Genomic DNA, 19,768 nt, shown 5'->3' with positions numbered 1-19,768 from the left:
TATGTCCATTTGAAGTTTTTCACATTTATATCGTTAAATGTTAAAAATTGACAAAATTGAATTATTTTCAATGCCACATGACCTAAAAATAAATAAATTTCTTCCTGGTGTTACATTAAAACAACATCCTCTTTCTCACCTTTTATCCTGGTCTGGGCTTTACATGGAAAATTTTTTAATTGACTAAATGAAAACGACCGAACATTTACATTGATTAACATGGATTATGTTATTCTTCCAAAATTGTATAAGGAATCACTAAATTCACTGTTCATTACAGGGTATATTCATTTTTTTTAATTCAGTGGTCTAAAAAACAAGTTAAAAAAATGAAAATCAAAATCAAAATATGCAGTGCATGTTTAGTTTTTCACCCTTTTCGTTATTTAAGTTTGAAATTTTCAAATTAAGGTAAAGCATTAAGATTTAGATTTTAGATTCAGATTTTCGATTCAAATTTTAGATTCAGATTTCAGAATAAAATTCCTAATTCAGGTTTTGGATTCAGGAGACAGATACAGATTTCAGATTCAGATTTCTGTTTTTTTAAAGATCTTTTAACTCCACAGGAGGCATTCGTCCCTAGAGATTTCTGTTATCTGGAACCTGAACAGTTTCAGATTTGAAATTAGGAATCTGGTTTGAAGATTGTATACTCTGATTTTAGTTTCAGATTTTTTATTTGCAATGCAGTTTAGAAATCAAAGCTTTCCCTCGCAAGTTCAGATACCTATAAATTTTACACATTTGGAGATCTGTGATCCAAATTGTTTAGACTTGAATGACCATGTTGATGTTTGGTCATTATTATTATAATTTTCATATCATTTGTTCACAATTTAAAAATATGTGCTGAGCAAAATCAAACGGTGGCTCACTACTATAAATCTCAACTCTGTCTACAGAAATGTTGAAAAATTTCCAGTAGCCTCAAGAAAATTTTTAAAATAACCTTTACCTAACCCGGCTTCGTAATGGTTCATACCAATAAGCCTTTATGTAGAATTTGTAGTGAATAAAGGAAAAAAACCTTTACCTAGAGATCTACATTTAAGTGATTTATGCCAACGTGAATACTTTAACGACATAAACAATACACATCTATTACAGAGCATTGCACATTACGTTTTGTTTTAAATTTAACTGAGCTGTTATATTTCGAGTGAGTGACTCTTGAATGGAATTTTAAACTGTATAGTAAATCCATCGACGATGGACCAGCGTAGCGTGGATATACGACGTTATGATTTATATGATTTATATCCCTTCTTTTTTGTAGGATCATGACTTTGAAGTTCACGACAGTCGGCACATGGTTGTAACAGTCACAAAAACCGGAAACACGCGTGCGTGTTCAAAAAATAACAACACCGTAGCAACCACGCGCCTTCACCAAAATAACGAATTTGTTTATCGAGCGAGAAACACCCCAATCGTTCAGGTTTGCAATCTTTTACCATTCCGGAAGGTACTGGTCCGAAAAAGTGAGTTTCTAAGCGAGGAAAAATGGCCCAACCGTACGTGATTCGGGTGATGGAAGAGATGGGCATCGGATCCGACGGTGGATTCATTCCGATCGCCAACGACGAAAACCGGAAACTGTTGGATTACGTGAATCGGTTGGGGGATCGGAAAACGGCCCACGCCAACAAGGTGCAAGCGAGTGACCAGCGAATTTCGAACCTGAGGGGCCATCTGAAGAATGCCAAAGTGGAATTTGATCAAAATTTGAATCTCCTCGCGGCGGACAAAAGTCAGGTGGACACCGAACATGGGCTGCTCAAGCTGTCGGAGAACGAAAGTGGTCGGCTGCGAACCCTTCGCAAGGAAATGGAACACCAGAAAAGCGAACTCGGATGTCACGATGAGCGGGCACAAAGTGAGTCATCAATAATATTGATGTTTGATCGTTACTAGGCGCTGATTGATTAGAAATTGGGAAAGTTCTTTGTGAAATGTCCAAATGAAGGGGAGAGTGAAGAGGCGTCTTGATCTCTAGAATGGCATCTTGTTACTGGAATATCTTACAAAAAGTTTATTAAGCCAGGGTCAAACGAGAGAAAAGGATGTGATCCCCTCATCCCTTAGAATTTTTTTCAGTTAGAAGACTTAGAGCACCTGTATCCCTCCTGTATCCGTGGTCTATTCTTGGGTCTAATTTATACAAGAATTGAACCAAAGAAATTAGATCCAACTCAGTGAAAAAACTGGCTACTACATAAGTGTTCCATTAACTGTCAAAACGTTTAGAAGTGCGTCAAATTGGATCCAAATCTCATCAGTTATACCGATTCTAAAAAATGTTGAGATGAAACTGGTAAAATGGAACACGGATGCGGGTCTAAACCGGCTGTTTCGACCACGGATACAGGGGCTCTTAGTTCATAGTTTCAAAAATATAGGCAGGATATTATATCAGTTTCACTTTTCACACTGCCAGTTAACAATTTGCAGTTATCTGGAATTCATTGAAGGTATTAAAATGTTTCTGACTTTTGAATCAAAGCAATCGAAAGATTCCCTTTAATTCAACCCCGGTAGAGGGAATCTTTTGCCCTTAGAGCAAGTTCACTCGGCTTGGGGAAAAGTGGTAGAAATTTTGACATTTGTAGCACATTTTGAAAAATTTACCATGCAAAAACAATTTCAAGCTCTGCGGCCGTCAAGTTTTTTTTTACAACACGTGTTCTATTTTCGCATGCTGTGATGCAAAAATAGTTCGATTTCTATCATGTACGGCTGAAACAGACACAGTGCTGTAAAAATACAACGGCCGAAGATTTTGAAAACATTTTCGTATGGTTGAATATTCAAAATGTGCTACAAGTGTCGAAATTTCTACCACTTTTTCCCAACACGAGTGAACATGCTCTTACCGTGGTTGAACTGCTATTGGAAGCATACTTGTCAAAAGTAACATTTTGCCATGTGTAATATTTTGGTGTCTACATCGTCATTGAAATAAATATTTTTGTTATATTTGATAAGAAACATGTTTTTAGACTGAACTTGATGTTTCTATTACATAACAACAAACAATATCTTTAAAATAAGTCGCCCAGACACCAAAATTACGGAAATTTTAGAATGTAACATGTAACAATTATGCATCTTGCAATAATTTGACCAAATCATTAGAAAATTTTCAAAATAAGGGTAATTTTAATAAGCCTGTGTATCTGTTCACTAATGTGTAAATTTATTTCCAGCTTTCGAGTTAGCTATCCTGTAAAAATGAAGATTTTGATATGAATTCGACTCTTATTAATGCAAACATAACATAATTTGGATTTTTATTGCCAAATTTCGCAACATTGGCACTTAACTTCATCCTCCGAGTGAGAAATGAAATGGATCAGAATCTGCCTTCAAAATATCTACCGGTTTATTTAAAGTGCCCCAAGGGAACTTTTTTTTTAACTTTGTTCTGCTCGGCTTCTCACTGATGATCAATGAAAAATCAAAATAATAGTTCTATTTGAAGGAAGATGATTAGAAATACACTCACTGACTGTTTCTTAGACACATATATTTTAGGAAAAAAAATCAACATTTCACTTGAATTTTAGCGAAATTATGAATAAAAATCTCTAATGTGTGCCCAACAGACCTCTTGTATGTATGTTTAGCAAGAGCCCTATAAGTAATTTTAACTATGTTGATTGATTTGTATTAAAGCAAGTTTAGTAAAGTTAAATAAAAGTATTCCAAGTTCTACCGTCAAGTACTCTCCTTTCCATTACCCAAAGTGCTGATGCAACATGTTATGGGCCCAGCACTAGTAGAATGTAGGAGGGAAATCAAAATCAACAGTGTTAAGAAGAATCAGCGCCGATGGAAGGACAACGAGCCAAAGCCCATTGGGAGCCAGGAACCATTGGGTCATCACTAACTGGAAGGTGGTCGATACAGAGCCATTGGGAGGTCGTTGTCCAAGGGCCATTGGAAGTTCGGCGAGACGGGAATAGTGGAAGGTTGTCGAAGCTGGAGCCAACTGGAAGGTCGCCGGACTGCGAAGTCAGGTGGAGATCGACAAGCCAGGAAACACGGGTGGTCATCGGACAGGTGCCAAGGAAGGTCGTTGGGCCGAATTCATTGCAAGCGGACCGGAGTCCATTGGAAGGTCGGCCCAGAGGAAGTTCGTCGTGTCATTGGTGAGGCGTCGGGCCAGAAGCAGAGTGTCGAGCCAGAACCATACAAGGTCGTCGAACCGACTCCATGGAAGGTTGCTGGGCTGGGACAATGAGACAGTTGCGTGCCAGGGAGGTCATGGAAGGTTGGCGGGCCGGTATCATGGAACGGTAGTATGACATTTGGCGTAAATGTCATTTGACAAAAAGGCCATTTGGCATAAAAGCCATTTTGCATAAAGGTCATTTGGCATGAAGCCATTTGGCATAAATTCATCTTTTCATGTGGTCTCGTTGAGATTCAATTTTCGAACAAAGTTGCGAGTTTCCTACTCCCTAAGTTTTGCGGCACTGCCACAAACATCGAGGGTGCAGGGGGTGAGGTGGCCCAAAGCCACCGAGGCTCCCCAATCCGAGGTGGCCGCCGACCCGCCGTCGGAAACGGCGGTCTTATTACATTGGTCTAGGTCTACTGGGGCCTACTAGGTTGACGTGAAAGCTAGGGGTGATCCCTTAGGCCCATCTGCCGTGCGATAGCGCGAAGGGCAATATTTCATAAAAGTTCAAACGCGCAGCGTGAGGAGGCTGTTGTTTTTTATGTGTTTGCATCGTGTTGGCTTTTGTATAACCGCCATAAGTAAGGTGTTTAAACCTAAGCAGGAACCGACACCTCACGCTACGCGTTCGAACTTTCATGAAGTGTTGTCCTTTGCACTATCGCGGCGGACGGGGCTAAGGGATCACCCCTAGCTTTCACATAAACCTAGGAAGCCCCAGTAGACACAGACCAATGTAATAAGGCCGCCGCTTCCGGCGGCGGGTCGGCGGCCACCTCGGTAGCACCCCCTGCATTCTCGATGTTTGTGGCAACGCCGAAAAATTAAAAAAAAAACCTTGCAAGTTTAATTAAATAGTCACCACACTGTTGAAAGTTGAATGGCCTTTTATGCCAAACAGCTTTTATGCCAAATGGCCTTTATGCCAAATGGCTTTTATGCCAAATAGCTTTTACTAAAAGGCTTTATGAAAAATGGCTTTATGCCAAATGGCTTTATGCCAAATGTCATACTCCCTCATGGAACCTCATCAATTCAGGAATCAGCTGGTGGTCGACGGACCAGAAGCTACTGGAGTACTTACGAGCGGGGAGCCACGGAAGGTCACCAAACCGGTGCCATGCAAGGTCGTCGGACAGGGGAGCCAAGTGGAGGTCGTCAGGCTGGAACCACTGGAAGGCGTCAGGCTTCAGAAAACGCATCGAGGCGCAGTGAAAAGCTTCAAGACGCAGCAAGGGAGTCGAGGCCACAGAAGTTAACTGGAAGGTCGTCTGATTGGAGCCAGGTGGAGCTTGTCGAGCCAGGAATCAAGGAACAGCTGCAACAGATGTATATACACTATCGTTCATAATTGTATAGAAATGGAAAGCACGCGCACTGTCACTTCGACTTTGAACTTCCATAAAATATTTTACCACGCGTAACTTTTGATCCTATCGATAGAACTTCAGACTGCTGGCTTTTAAACACAAGATTTTAAAGTTTTATGCATTTTTGAGTCATTCGGCATTAAAATTTAAATTTTGTTTTTTTTTTCGATTTTCTTTGGTCCTCTATTTAATGATTTTGAGGGTCATAAAACTGAAACTTTGAGAGCATCGAGGCAATCAAGTCCGATTCCATTAATTCGATGCTAATCAATTCTAAAAAATTCCCCAAAATTATTTTTTTTCTTCTAGAGGAACTAAAACGGTTGGCTGCCAACATGGAACGTTTCACCGAGCGAATCAAATGGGCGAAAGCTGCGCTGACCGAGTGGCAGGAGGTGATGGAGAATGGCGAGGAAACGAACAAGCTGATCGCCAAATACTGCAAGTTGGACACCTTCCGAGCGGAAACCCTGGATGCACGACGCAAAATTCTCGAAGACAAGGTGGCGAAAAGGCGCATTGTACTGGTAAACTTGGCCGAGGAATACCGCTCGTTGGAACAGGTGCTGGAACGAACATCGCAGTTGTACCGCCAAGCGCACATCGAACGTCGACACTTGGTACTGACATGGAAGGAAGCGGTGAAGCATATGAATCAAAGAGAGGAAGATATTAAAGAAGTGGAAAGGGACGTTGAATACGCTCGAGAGGTGAGCGATATGTTGAATGAAAATTTGAAGGCACAAACTGAGTTCCTGGAGGAACAAGAACGGAACAATCGAATTATCGAAATCGGAATAGCAGACTTGAACGTGGAGGTTTCGAAACTGAGGAACCGAATGACTATGCTAACAGATTCCGTTCAATTGAAGACTAACGAGTATCAAGTTGTGCGTAAAACGGTGCAGAATTTATCAAACAAACTAACAGGAATGAGGAACAAGAACAGACAGGCTCTCAAGGAGGAGGCTGACAAACAAAAGCAGACTCATGAAAATTTGCGTTTGCTGGAAGCTTTGAAGGATAAACTGGAGAATTTCAAAAACAAAAATTTGTGTGCTCAAGAGCGACTTCGGCAGGTAAATGAAATCATTGACCAGGAAGAGAAGACGATGAAGGCTTTAAATTATGAAACAACCAGATTATCTTCAGCACTGTATAGAGCACAGACACAGCTGGTTGGTTTTAAAGATGAGGAATCGTTACTGCAAGTGGAGCTGCAGAGTTTGGATACCGGGATCGATAAGATCAGAGCTGCAATGCGAAATCAAGAGAAGGAAATCATACGCCAAACAGAAATATCATACAATGTCGACTACAGCATTGAAAAGGTGGAGGAAAGAATCGCAAATATGAAGGGAGAAGATAAACAAGAGGGTGCTAATCTATCGCATGCCAGGTTAGCTCAGGCAGAAGCGATATTGTTGGGGAAAAAGCAAAATTATGCATTACTTCAGACGCAAATTTCCAAAATTAATATCGATTTTCGTCATTTGGATGTGATTTATCAACAAGATTGCGCCGAAATCGAGCGTATTATAGGAAAGTTGAAAGAAAAAACACTGATTGTTGAAGGTGGAGAGAAGAAGTTGAAGCAATGTACAGTTGAAAACCAGGAAAGATTGGTGGAAAAGAGCTTGCTGAAAATGCGCATTCAACAGATGGAAAAAAATTTGGACAAACAGAACGATAAACTCTATACACTCGAGCGTCATCGCATGGAACTGGAAACGGCTATCAATGAGCGACTTATAGATATTCGTTCGCAAAAAGATTGTTTACTACTTAAGAAGAAATATCTCCAAGAAGAAAGAGCACAGCTGAAGGCCGATATTACTGAGCGAACCATGAAAATAGAGCAACTGAAAAATCGATATGATCTGTCGTTGGATTTATTGGGAAAGAATGATGATGGTTCAATTGTAACGGCTACCCAAATAAAAATTCAAAACGCTCAGGAAAAGTACATGCTTTTACGGCAAGGAAGTGAACTAAACGTTAAAATTCTTCGTGCTGAGGAAGATTTGAAAGCATTGGAAAACACGTTGAAATTGATGAACTTTTCAAATGATAGCTATAAAAGAGGGTTCCAGAAAATGGACGAGGATAATCCGGATATCCAACAGATGAACGTAATCCAGAATGATTACTGCAAAGCACTGGCTGCTTTGAAGAACGTTCGAGCCGATTTGGCACACAATACGGAAAACCTACATGATTTAAACGAACAGAGCGAAGCAAACGATAAAGCGTTGGAGGCGGTCCAAAAAACGCGGTTGGATAACAACGATGTTTTGTTGAAGATACAGAAGGAATTGCTGGATCAGAAGACAAAAATACAACGCGCCGAGCGTGAACTTCGACTAGCGATCAAAGCGGCCAAAGCAAAGACCAATGACGAAGATCTGCTGTTGACGTTCCAGAAAGATTTGAACCTGAAGGAGGTCGAAGAGCGAAACAATATGGCCACCCAGCAGTTGGCGGATCTGTTGTCGTTTGCACCGGAACTAATCCCAACGGTTAATAAATATTTCAACGAGAAAGGGCTTCGACTGCCGGTGATTCGTCGGTCTAAGAGTCAGATATCGTGGCACAGTGACATTTCACCGGTTTCCGATTACAGCGGTCACGTCGAGAGCGTTTCTTCCAAGCTGAGTAAGTTTGATGTGGTATTTTTATTTAATTTTTTCTGTCTTTTTTTTCATTTGCCGATTTATCAATAATAACCTACTCTTTCTATCATTTTAAGATGTTTGCAAAATTGGTAAAATTTTTAACTCAAGAAATATAAATTCTTTTTTCAGTGACAAAAACGACTGTAGGGTCTGCCTCCACACATTCATCGGATTCTTCGGATAATATAGCTAAATCGTTCGACAATCGCATGAGTGCTGGGCTTTCGGTGATACTGATAGACTTTCCGGGATCGAACTCGAAACAGAGATTGAGCAAGAAATAACAACTTTCTTGGAGCACTATTTCTTTCAGATTAAACGCTATTAAAACCAATACAACATGCTATAGGATTATTATCATTTTATACTGACGATTATCATCAAATTTTATTCGCTTGCAATTTTTTGTACAACAGAACCACACACGCGGCTTTCGAACGTGTGATAGTTAGGTAAAAACTAGTAGTATTCTTCCGCTTATAGTCCTTTCTTAGCACTAGGAAACAAACATAAAAAGAGTTGAACGTTCACATTCAGTTGTTTATCGTGTGGTATTCTGTATCTTTGTTTTTCCTTTAATTTTATTTTGAGTGACCACGAAGAATTTTCCGAGTTCCATCAATATTTTCGTTTATTGATACAAGTAAATATGTGTTTGCTGCTAAACTTGTTCATAACACATCCTACTGCTTATGTGAAATATACCGAGAAACACATTATAGCTCAAAATAAATTCAAGGGTAAATATGACCCTTTCAACTAACCACACACACATCTCTTAGGCTTAAGCTAGGCTAGGTCTACATTACGTGAATGGAACTGACTTGCAGTTTTTATTGTTTTGCCTTGATTATTCGAACAACAACTGCGTACATAAGATCTTCTGAATAATTTAATCACGTTACGCTGTCCGAGAAAATGTACAATGTACATATCACTAATTCGTTAGTAGATTTTTTTTCTTTTCTTGTTGAGTGGTATCCTAATGTCAAACCGACAAGACTACTTTTGTTAAATTTCCAACATAGTACAAGTGTTTCTTTGTCTTCTCCTATTTTCAAAAAGATTAAATGCAAATGATTTCTTTACCTTTGTTACGATGCTGTACAAGTTAAGGTTTTTTTTCCTACCATCATCTCTAAGTTTTGTCAAAAGCGATTAACTTGATTTACGTTACAAATGTAGCTCAGAAAAATGGTAATCTGAATTTGAAACAGTTATTTGTTTGGATCCTGTGACAGGTTTAAAATGGTTTTCATTTGATAGAGAATTAAGAAACATCGTATAAGATGTTGAAGCTACTTTATCGCGGTTACTAGAACATAAGATTCTACTTTCTTCAGGAATTGGGAGATTGCACTATTGGTAGGTTATTCTATACGACGGGGTTAAACATGTTGAGGTTATTTTCTACATCAGGATATAATTTGGCTATTTCAAGTAATAGAGGTATAAGTTCAAGGAGTGTGGAATAAAAGAACAAGTAAATCCCAATGTAATAAAGAAACGCAATTGCATTTTAATGTCTCCTCACAGTTGGGCTATGTGTATTTTGCTTTTTTCTTGATGAAATGGTTTTGAAGAAATAAATTACACACAATTTTTTAAAGTTTTGTTGATATTGATGTTATGTTGTATTTTAGATCCTTAAAATAAATTCTGCCCAGTGGAACCATTTTTTAAATGATTCAGTGTAATTTATTCAAAAGCTGATAAAAAGGTCGGATTTTTACGGTTTTGCACTCTGTGCAAAATTCGGAAATTTTAGCAGAGCAAGACATACAGTATGACCAATAAAAATGCGAAAAAATGCGGGAGGTTTTGTCAGTTTTTAAAGACAGTTTTTGTAGGTGCATTTGCAGGTGTATCATTCTCTGAAGGTAGGTACGTAGGTATAATCTTAGTAGAGTAGGTGTATTAATCTCTGAAAGCTTCCATCCATGATGAAATTTAGATCAGACGCATCATGCTTCCATCTCTGAGGAAGTGATGTCAACCTTCCAGATTTTGTCTGAATCTTCCAGACTTTTTGGACTTTCGTCGGATATTTTTTTAGGTTTCCAGACTTTCAGACTTTTGACTTTTCTTCCAGACACTTCTAGAATTTTCAATTTGGACATAAAATTTCTTACAAAACAGTTGCAGTTTAAAATATTTGTGGTAAAATGGTAGGAAATGATTCGAATAAGTAATTGAATGTTACGGAAATGGATATAAAACAGCGAATTAAGCATAGAACGCAGTACGCCGATACAACCATAAAAGTTTGATTGGCATTAATAGTGTATAGAATGAAATGTATCTGCAGTCTGCACTATTGCGGTCTGGCGACCAAAAAAAAAGTTAATCACCTTTTCCAGACATTTCTTCAAAATCTTTTCTGAAAATCAGTTGGTATCTTCGCTCTGAGGCGTGGGCTTCAATATCAGAGGCTTATATTGCGAAGGTATGCTCCCGATTCAGATCTCGCCTGAAGAGAGTAGTTGAGAATGTTAACATCAATAAAAGTGTTGTCGAACCTTGATGACAGATTTTCGCTTTTTTATGGCCATACTGTATACCACAAAAATTCATCACATTCATCACCGCCTAAAAATTGTTTCGGTTTGGATGCAGAATTAAAAAAAAATCGACTGAATTTCTGAAAAAAAAAAGAGAATTGTTCCCACAAGACAATAAGAAAGAATATTGATGTTATGTCTACTTTTAAATGATATTGAAAATTTCTCTACATATTGGCGTTTAATAGCTACTGCATTCTTGAGCGATGATGATGGTTGTGCATGATTTGATTATAAGATCTTAAAACCTTTATCAATATCGTGACAGTATCTTTAATGGGAAGAAATCATTACTTTTTTGTTTCATTGTTTACACAAAATACCGCGTCAGTTCGATTCTTGTAATATGGGTATTTCTTTTAAGAAATGGTTCTAGAAAATGTTTATTGATTATTCGATAACTCGCGATGGGTTTTTTAAACATTGATTAAATCATAAACTAGAAATGATTGTACATTGACACAAGAGGTTTACAGATTGTTGTTTAATTTTCGCCATCATACAATAACGAAACGAAATAAAGGAATTATATGTACATATATCATACATCAGACAATTGATCTCCAAAGAAAAGTTTATTGAGAAACTTTCAAAATAAAAGATCAAAAGTTGAACATTCAACTTTTAAAAAATCGAAATGTTCCCGATTGAAATGCCTCCGCATCAATGAAATTTGAAACAAAAAGAAGTTAAAGTAAGTAATAATAAATACATACCAAACACACGTGCACTCGAGTGGTGCCTGGTTTACGACAAACATCGACAATCTATTGACGTCACTTCCTGACATGGGTTATCCATTGGGCATTCCTGAAGCGTGTGTTTGGGTTCTGTAATCACATTTTCAGCTGCAATCAATGCTGGGTAACGACTTCAACGAAGGACAACGCATTTCTGTTGTTTCGAGAAATCAATTGGTTTGTAGCATTAATAACACACATCACAATCCTGAAAAGGAGCGAAAGGAACCGAAGGAAGATAATAAACTGTTCTCCCCACGTTCCTCGAAACGGTGAACGGGTAGAAACAGTGAGCAGAACGTTGACTGACATTCGAATTTAGTGACGGTTCCGGTTGGATCTGCGGGGTCCGGTTTCACCAGGTTCCAGTACAGCTGTTTGTACCTTGGATTTTTTGGTGATGGCTTTCGTAGAAACTTCCGAAACGCTCGTTGTTTTGCGTTTTCTTGATGAAGATGACCGACTACTGGTTTCCGATGGTGGTGGGAGTTCCAATTTGGATTCTTCTTGGATGATACCAGTGGTACCAAAGATGGTCACCGTTTTTCGACGCAGCGAGTACGCCTGAGTGTTTCGCCGGTTTGTAATGGTAATTTCCTTCAGTACAGGTGGATCTATTAGGGATTGTGGTAGCGACATTACAATGGATCCTCTTGTGCGGTTCAGCTTCTTTTGTAACTTTTGTGCAAATTCAAAATCTTTCCTCTCCTGTTCGATCATGGCTTGACGCCGTTCTTGATCGGATATGATTAAATTCTTTAGCTGCTGAGCCTCCTGTCGCGTGTTGAGACTACGTCTAGTAACGCGACTCCCGAGCGCCACCGGTTTCTGAACACTTACAATGGGCAACTCTTCTTTTACGTTTGGTTTCGATGCTGGAGAAGAAAATTTTAGTTTCTTTTTCCTTTGGATAGCTGTGGTCCTTGGTTTCTGGTTTTGCTTCTTGGAAGGGGATGATTTTTTCCGAGAGGAGCTGGACTTCCGATTGCCACTGTTTCTGCTTTTGGGTGTAGCCTCAGTGCCTTTGGCAAATTGCGATACTGTAGGTGGCGTGAATAGATTGATGTTCACGATTGAAAAAGCCGACCGACGAGGAGTAGTAGGGTTGATCGGCTTAAAAGGACTTTTGCTGGGACTGAAACTGTCTAGCTTGGCAGAAACTCCTGTCGACGGTCGGTTGGCCGTCTCCGGTCGTACCGAAGGAACCCGTACAACAGACTTCGGGGAGAAACTGTAAATACGCAGAAAAATATTAGGTACATTCGTACAGTAAGTAGATTGCCTTGATGAACTTACCAACTCTTTGGCGTCGTGGCCAGAATGGGCTTGAAGTGGTTCAGCTCCGACCGTAGACTGTCGCCGTCGTCATCGTCCTCATCATCATCCTCTTCATTGTCGTTACCACTTTGCTTGGTGGTGGTGGTTCCTTTCTGACTAGGAATTCGCTTGTGTAGTTTGGTAGGCTTTATGCACACCTCACTCTTGTTCAGCTCTGCCATCGTGAAAACACGCTTCGGTTGCTGTTGCACTTTGCTGCCGGCGGAATGCTTGGATGATTGCTGCCCTTTGCTCACACTGTACTGGCTCGAGACCGACGAAATGCACGAGGAAGACGCCGCGGAAGCAGACGACGTTGACGAGATGGAGATGACACTGTAAGTATTATAAATGTTAGATAATATTCTCAATTTACTAAATAACCGTATACTACATACCTTCCGTTGGAAGGTGATTTGGACGTTCCTGGTGGACTAGTATTGACTTTATTACTACTGCTACTATTATCACTTTTTGGATCGCTACTGTTTGATGGTTTCGGGTAGGATGAACCCGAAGGACCAGCTTGATCATCGTCATCATCCTCGACCTGTACTACTGAAGCTTTGTTAGTGAAAGTTACTGTTTTCTTGATCTGCTCTGCTGTGGGCTTTGGATTCTGTTGCTGATCTGGGGTACTAGTAGTCGATGAAATTGAGAGATGGTCACTGCTATCCACCAGATCTATGATGCCTTCCTGCTTGTACAGATTAATTATGTACTTCTCGGACGCTGCGAGTTCTTTTTTCTTATCTTCGATCAACTCCTTGCGGTATCGTTGCAGCTCATTTTCGTACTCTTTGCGAATTTCTCCTGGTTCGCTTAAATGGATTTCAGCATCTGTACAGATAAAAAAAAACAAATTAAAACAGGTTCCACTGACTAATCAATTCAGAAGAATTGAAAATTAGTCATCAATTAGATAATGTTGTAGGTACATGACAGTGTTCCGAAAATCACTAATTTTCGAAGTGCTTTGGTCGCATGCAGACTGAGAAGGTGGCCGTCTGTTCTCCAGGTCAGGGGCGGCTCAAACAGCGTCTGTCTCGCAGCGAGCGGCTGAATTTATGAAATGCGGATCCCGCCAGCTAAGTCCAAGATGGCAGCCCCATCGCGGGATGGGGACCTTAGGCTAACAACCTTCTGCTCCCGATTTATTAAATTGTTACAGAATCCTAAAGAAATGACCAACTTGGAACTTTGGCGACGACTTTGGAACGAATTGGAACCTGGGACGTTTTGACTCTTGCTCAATACAAGGCAAGCTGGCTCAACTTGCTAGGGAAGCTAGCCGCCCCAAGCTTGAAATTCTGGGTCTGAGCGAAGTCAGTTGGTCTAACACTGGAGAACACAAGACACAGTCCGGGCAAGTCCTGCTTTACTCTGGCATACGAGGAGAACATGCTACTCGGGGTTGGTTTCCTGTTAAGCCCGCAGGCCCATGTGGCCCACATTAGATGGGAACCGATAAACGAAAGAATAATCTTAGCCAGATTTAGAACACGGGTTAGAAACCTTACACGCTCTTTCATTTAAACTCAAAATTAAGTAGTTTTGGTTCATAACAGCACTTCGGTGGCTTCCCTCAACTTTGAGTTTGACTGGGCAACAGCAAAACTAAGTTCTGATAGGCATACTCAATACTAAGTTCGGTAGCCGAACTCGAATTTATCCTTTTTTTTAGGGTAGCTGATTTTCAGGGAATTAAAGGATGATTAAAATTTGTTGTACCCGGATGTTGCTGTTCCGGTACATTGCATTGCAATTACAGAGCGGTGGAAAGTTTTGACATTCCCGGTCAAAGAAAACTTCCGGATGTTACTTCCCACGGGAAGTAAACAACATCCGGAAGTTTCCGGACATTCCAAGCCGCTCACCATATGATGACAATGACGGACAGAATTTTACGCTGACACGGTGAACATGCATTCCATTATGAAGTTCCTTCATAGTCTTCCGGTAATTGTTCCGGAACGACAAAATTTTGCGACGTGTTCGTTGGTTGCTGCTCCGGTTCGGACTGAACTCGCTAAGTGTTTTCAGTCCAACAAAGAGAGTTCAATTTTTAGTTCATAAGGTCGAACTCAGCTTTGATCCCTCGCCGAAGGAAAAAAAGGGATCAATTTTGAGTTCGCAGTTCGAACTCCGTTTTGATCTTCTTCTTCTTCTTCTTCTTCATTCTTGCTGCATCTCTCTGATGCAGACTTGTTTCAATGGGACCGGTGACGAGACCATATGCCCAGCAATAGTATGTAGGATATTAGATGAAGTTTTATAGATTTTCGTATTTAAACCTTATCATGCGACTTCCTTGGCGTGTTCTTTTTCGATTCGTTTTAGTAATACAATAATATTTGTATAATTTTCAGGCGGCTTCTCTTATTTTTATGAGTCATGCTGTATTTAAATATGTATCAAATCGTGTAGGATAGTATAATGCAGAAATTATTGGGTGTTTGTTATAGGATTTTCTAAAATTTCAGGATTATGGATCATATCAAAAGGTAAGAATTGTTTCGCAATTTCTTTAATGTTCTCCCGGACCTTGCCTTTGGCCTGAGCATCGTTCATGATTGCAGTGTATAGCCTCATGATGTGCTCCTGAATGTCAATAAGGTGGTAGCTTTTGGGTTGTTGATCAGACTGCTGCGACTGCTGTCTTACTTTTTTCTGAACTATCTCCAACTGTTCTCCTGTCGTATTATTTTCTTTTCGCTTACCTTTATTTAATGCTGTCACCCATTGTTCTGCTTCTCCTACCTTCTCCGGGTTGTTCAATCCTGTGCCCGTTTGATCTATCTCCCTGTCGATTCGAACTCGCTTACGGTTATGATCTTCATTTGGTTTTGTGGTTACTGTTGCTGGAGGGAGTCGTTTTTTATCCACTTTCCTTGGTGGAACTGTCTTCTTTAGAGTCTGAGAAAAACTCTCCTGCGGAGTCGGGGCATCCGAAAATTCCAGCAGTGCATTGAATCTATTGGAAGTCGGTAAGGTGAACCTTTCCTTCGCTTCTATGAAGGTTAGTCCATGTTTGGCCATAAGTGCTTTAATGGTGTTGCTTGTGGACTGTATATTCGGATGCTTGGGAACTACCACTGATTGGGAAAAATGCCCGCTCCCCTCGTGGGATTGGGCCTCAAGAGACAACCACGCATGGTTGTCTCATCAGTGGAGGCAGATCATTCCGATGCTGCCTGGCGGCCAAGACTTCTCGATGATCTCGTCCCTACGAGATCGTACTCTTTCGAATATGGCTCTGAAAAGAGCCGATTAATTCCAGCGGCTGTATTCGGGACGAGCAGATGCCGGAGCAAGCACAGAAAACACACTTTTTAGCACTTCATTATTTCTCTTTATTTTTCTCTACACTTGATGTTACTAGTTTGGTGGCTGAATGCGAACTGACTTTTTGCGCATCGAAGAAAGCGCCCTTAAATAGGCTAGCGAGAAGCAAACAATCACGTGATTGCGCTAGATGGAACCTCCTAGAACTTTCTATAGCGAGCACGCACGGCCATATTGAACCATAAATGCTTGAAAAATAACCATAATCGAAGTTTTGTGGGTTAAGTCGTTTTATGAGTTTTTCGCGAAAACTCATAAAATGGGATTTCGAGGAGAACTTGGATTATGGTTATTTTTCAAGCATGATCAAAAACTGTGAAAATGAGCAGAAATTAAGGAAAAAATTATCAGAATGATCGAAAAACACAAGAATCAATGAGAGTTTTATCAATAGAACTTTTATTTTAGAATCCTGTTAATTGATGTGGTTATGAATATCCATCCTGAAATACTTGTGGAACTTTTGGTATAATTTTATTTTCGTTTTCCTCTACTTTTCGTTGTTCGACTCCTCTACGTCTCTCTCTCCTATGAATGCGAAGTACCCGATCCTGCTCCTGCATATTTTCACTGGAAGCTCCTGATCCGGATTCATATAGCAACCTGTGATCCGCAGTGCGATGGTAGAAAATTTCCTTGCCCGTTTGTTCTGTTTGAGAGAAAAAAATGTTAGTGGCGTGGGAATAAGGAGGATGTTTGAAAAATATGTTTAATTTTTACTACTTTTGTTTAATCTAGTTGACTTACAAGCTTTATTATCAGGTGATTCTCATGGAGCTGGAAAATGAACTAAAATTATCGGTCGATTTTACGCGTAGCTGCCGAAAAACAAACAAGTTATCTGCGCGTCAAAAGATGGCGACTGTTATTTTTTACATATTACGGTTGAAATTTAACCATTTTCATTATTTTTCGTTAGAACTTCCGAAATGCTTGAAATTGAAACGTATACTATGGTTAAAAAACAACAATTATGGCAGTTCTATCGGAAATCTCAAAAAATGGTTCAAGAAAAGCCATTAATGGTTAAAAAAATATGAGCGTGAGAGCAGCCGTGTTGCTCATTCCGTTCGGTTCTCTCGCGGTTATTCATCGTCGCTCTCTCTTTCTTCAGTCGACTCGTCGGACTGAACATCATCCCCCCCAGAAGATGATGTGTCTTCGCTGGATATTCGGCATCTCTCCAGGACTGAGATACGCTCTTTCAAAAATCCAATTGTGTCTGCGTATGTTGGCAACTCCCCATTCCTCACGGTGAACTCCCACAGCTTTCTGGTCTCGTCATCTAATCCACGGGACATCAGGAACACCACCATGTATTCCGCTACGTTGGCAAAAGAATGGCCCAAGAATTTGAGGTTTTCGTAGTGTCCATCGAAAGTTTCCACCAAATACCTCAGCTCGCTAGAGGATTCGTGGCATAATTTTTTGGCACTTAGCAAGCCTGCTAGATGCCGGTCGATCAACCGTCGCTGGTCAGAGAATCGTTCGTCGAGAAGCTGCCATGCTCGTGCGTAGTTGCCGTCGGTGATAGTTTTGGCGTCTATCAATCCAGCGGCATCTCCAATTAAGGCCTTTTCCAAGTGGTACAGTTTGATGCGGTCTGGCTCGTTGCTTTTGTCGACCACATCCTGGAACATCACCTTGAACTTCTCCCATTGCTCGTACCTTCCGTCAAATGTTGGTATGGCTCGAGGAAGCGAAGGTTGGACGATCAAAGAAGGCTGGTTGTTGGTTGACTGATGCTGCAGGGCTGGCGTTAGGTTTTCGAGCCAACCTTCGATCACAATCGACGCACCTTCATACAGGTCCACGAAGTCAAAATAATCGTCGTCATGCTCTTCACGCTCGACTGGTGAGACCAGTTGGATGATCTCATTGTAAAGCTTCTTGAAATCTGCGTAGGAACTCTCCACGCCTCGCTGGTACACTTTGATTTGAGCTGGGGTCAGCTCAGCGTTGTCATCTTCCGCTTTCTTCAAATGAGTCAGGATCCTTTGAACATTCCGTTTTGCCATTCCACGGTTGTGGATAAGCAACTCAAGTGTGTCTTCTCCTCTCGGTGAATCCGGGCTCCCTTTTACCGGTGTTCTTTTGGGTGGCATTTTAATCACTTTACTCAATTCACTGTTTTCTCGATAAATGTCCGCTTTGATATTCACTTTATTGCTCCTTTTCTGTGCTCCACTCACGACATTCTGCTGCCCGATCCAGTATCAAAAGACGGGCGTTTTCCGTCTGGAGGTGCCGGCTTCTTCATCCGGCTCGAAGGACCATTGTTGCTTGTGGACTGTATATTCGGATGCTTGGGAACTACCACTGATTGGGAAAAATGCCCGCTCCCCTCGTGGGATTGGGCCTCAAGAGACAACCACGCATGGTTGTCTCATCAGTGGAGGCAGATCATTCCGATGCTGCCTGGCGGCCAAGACTTCTCGATGATCTCGTCCCTACGAGATCGTACTCTTTCGAATATGGCTCTGAAAAGAGCCGATTAATTCCAGCGGCTGTATTCGGGACGAGCAGATGCCGGAGCAAGCACAGAAAACACACTTTTTAGCACTTCATTATTTCTCTTTATTTTTCTCTACACTTGATGTTACTAGTTTGGTGGCTGAATGCGAACTGACTTTTTGCGCATCGAAGAAAGCGCCCTTAAATAGGCTAGCGAGAAGCAAACAATCACGTGATTGCGCTAGATGGAACCCCCTAGAACTTTCTATAGCGAGAGCAGCCGTGTTGCTCATTCCGTTCGGTTCTCTCGCGGTTATTCATCGTCGCTCTCTCTTTCTTCAGTCGACTCGTCGGACTGAACAAATGGTATTTTGACGAATTTGTTCCGGACACTTGACATCAGTGGTACAATGCTCAGCTTTACAGTATAAGCAGCTCGGTTGTTTTTGGCATCGGTCAAATTCATCGTCTTGATGTTGTTCTCCACACCTGTGGCAACGCTTGGCGCTGCGACAGTCCTCAGTCTCCGTTTTGATCCATCGCAAGGAGGAAAAATGGTACTTAACTTTAAGTTCATAGAATCGAACTATGTTTTGAACCTCGGTCATACTTAATTTTGAGTTTTAAAAAAAAAGAGCGTGTACAGGGTCACTTGTAGCCTACACAGTAAACGAAAATTACCGAGTTCGGTAATTTTTTTACCGAAATCCTAACATGTGGAGTTCGTTAAACTGTTCGGTAATTTTTTCATGGCCAAGAAGTGACAGCTGTCAAATATTACGGACCTTTTTCGGTGAAAAATACCGAAACTCGGCTGATCATGTCTAAGTTCAACTGTCAAAATATTGACAGTTGTCAACGTGACAGCTCGTTATATTACAGATCAACCGGTATTGTTGAACCGAAATGGCTGTAATTAACACCGAAAAGCCGGTAATGTTCAACCGAAAAGCAATGAAAGCTCAGTAATGTATACCGAACAACCAGTACAGTTTACCGAAACACCTGTAGTTATTACCGAAATATCTTAAATTATTACCGAATACCTGTAATTATTACCGAAATATTTGTAAATATTACCGAAATACCGTGTTTTTTTTTACCGAAAAGCTGTTAAAGT

At 40.6% G+C, this 19,768-nt stretch overlaps 2 protein-coding genes across 2 annotated transcripts in view; one reads left to right on the top strand and one right to left on the bottom strand.

Moving 5' to 3' along the window:
* The first annotated feature begins 1,388 nt into the window (after positions 1 to 1,388).
* LOC129751222 (coiled-coil domain-containing protein 39) lies at positions 1,389 to 9,694 on the top strand. Its single transcript, XM_055746594.1, has 3 exons — positions 1,389 to 1,879; positions 5,866 to 8,211; positions 8,361 to 9,694. The coding sequence occupies exons 1-3, from the start codon at positions 1,507 to 1,509 to the stop codon at positions 8,513 to 8,515; spliced, it is 2,874 nt and encodes a 957-aa protein (XP_055602569.1). The 5' UTR covers positions 1,389 to 1,506; the 3' UTR covers positions 8,516 to 9,694.
* LOC129751232 (E3 ubiquitin-protein ligase rnf168-like) overlaps positions 8,584 to 19,768 on the bottom strand; it is a 30,488-nt gene continuing 19,303 nt past the window's right edge. The window contains exons 2-4 of the mRNA XM_055746606.1: positions 13,248 to 13,689; positions 12,829 to 13,185; positions 8,584 to 12,763 (exon numbers count right to left, since the gene is read on the bottom strand). Of these exons, the coding sequence (XP_055602581.1) occupies positions 11,851 to 12,763; positions 12,829 to 13,185; positions 13,248 to 13,689 (1,712 nt within the window). The 3' untranslated portion in view covers positions 8,584 to 11,850. The remainder of the gene's footprint in view (positions 12,764 to 12,828; positions 13,186 to 13,247; positions 13,690 to 19,768) is intronic.

Source organism: Uranotaenia lowii, chromosome 1, assembly GCF_029784155.1.
Source record: "Uranotaenia lowii strain MFRU-FL chromosome 1, ASM2978415v1, whole genome shotgun sequence".
In the NCBI taxonomy this organism is placed as follows: domain Eukaryota; kingdom Metazoa; phylum Arthropoda; class Insecta; order Diptera; family Culicidae; genus Uranotaenia; species Uranotaenia lowii.
The sequence above is the reverse complement of the archived record's forward strand: the minus strand, read 5'-3'. Positions and strand labels throughout refer to the sequence as shown.

What these genes read in the sequence shown, in the direction of transcription:
- LOC129751222 (XM_055746594.1), top strand. Translation starts at nt 1,507, where the DNA reads ATGGCCCAACCGTACGTGATTCGGGTGATGGAAGAGATGGGCATCGGA. An exon ending in TCACGATGAGCGGGCACAAA is followed by an intron (nt 1,880 to 5,865) that starts GTGAGTCATCAA and finishes TTTTTCTTCTAG; the next exon opens with AGGAACTAAAACGGTTGGCT. An exon ending in GAGCGTTTCTTCCAAGCTGA is followed by an intron (nt 8,212 to 8,360) that starts GTAAGTTTGATG and finishes TTCTTTTTTCAG; the next exon opens with TGACAAAAACGACTGTAGGG.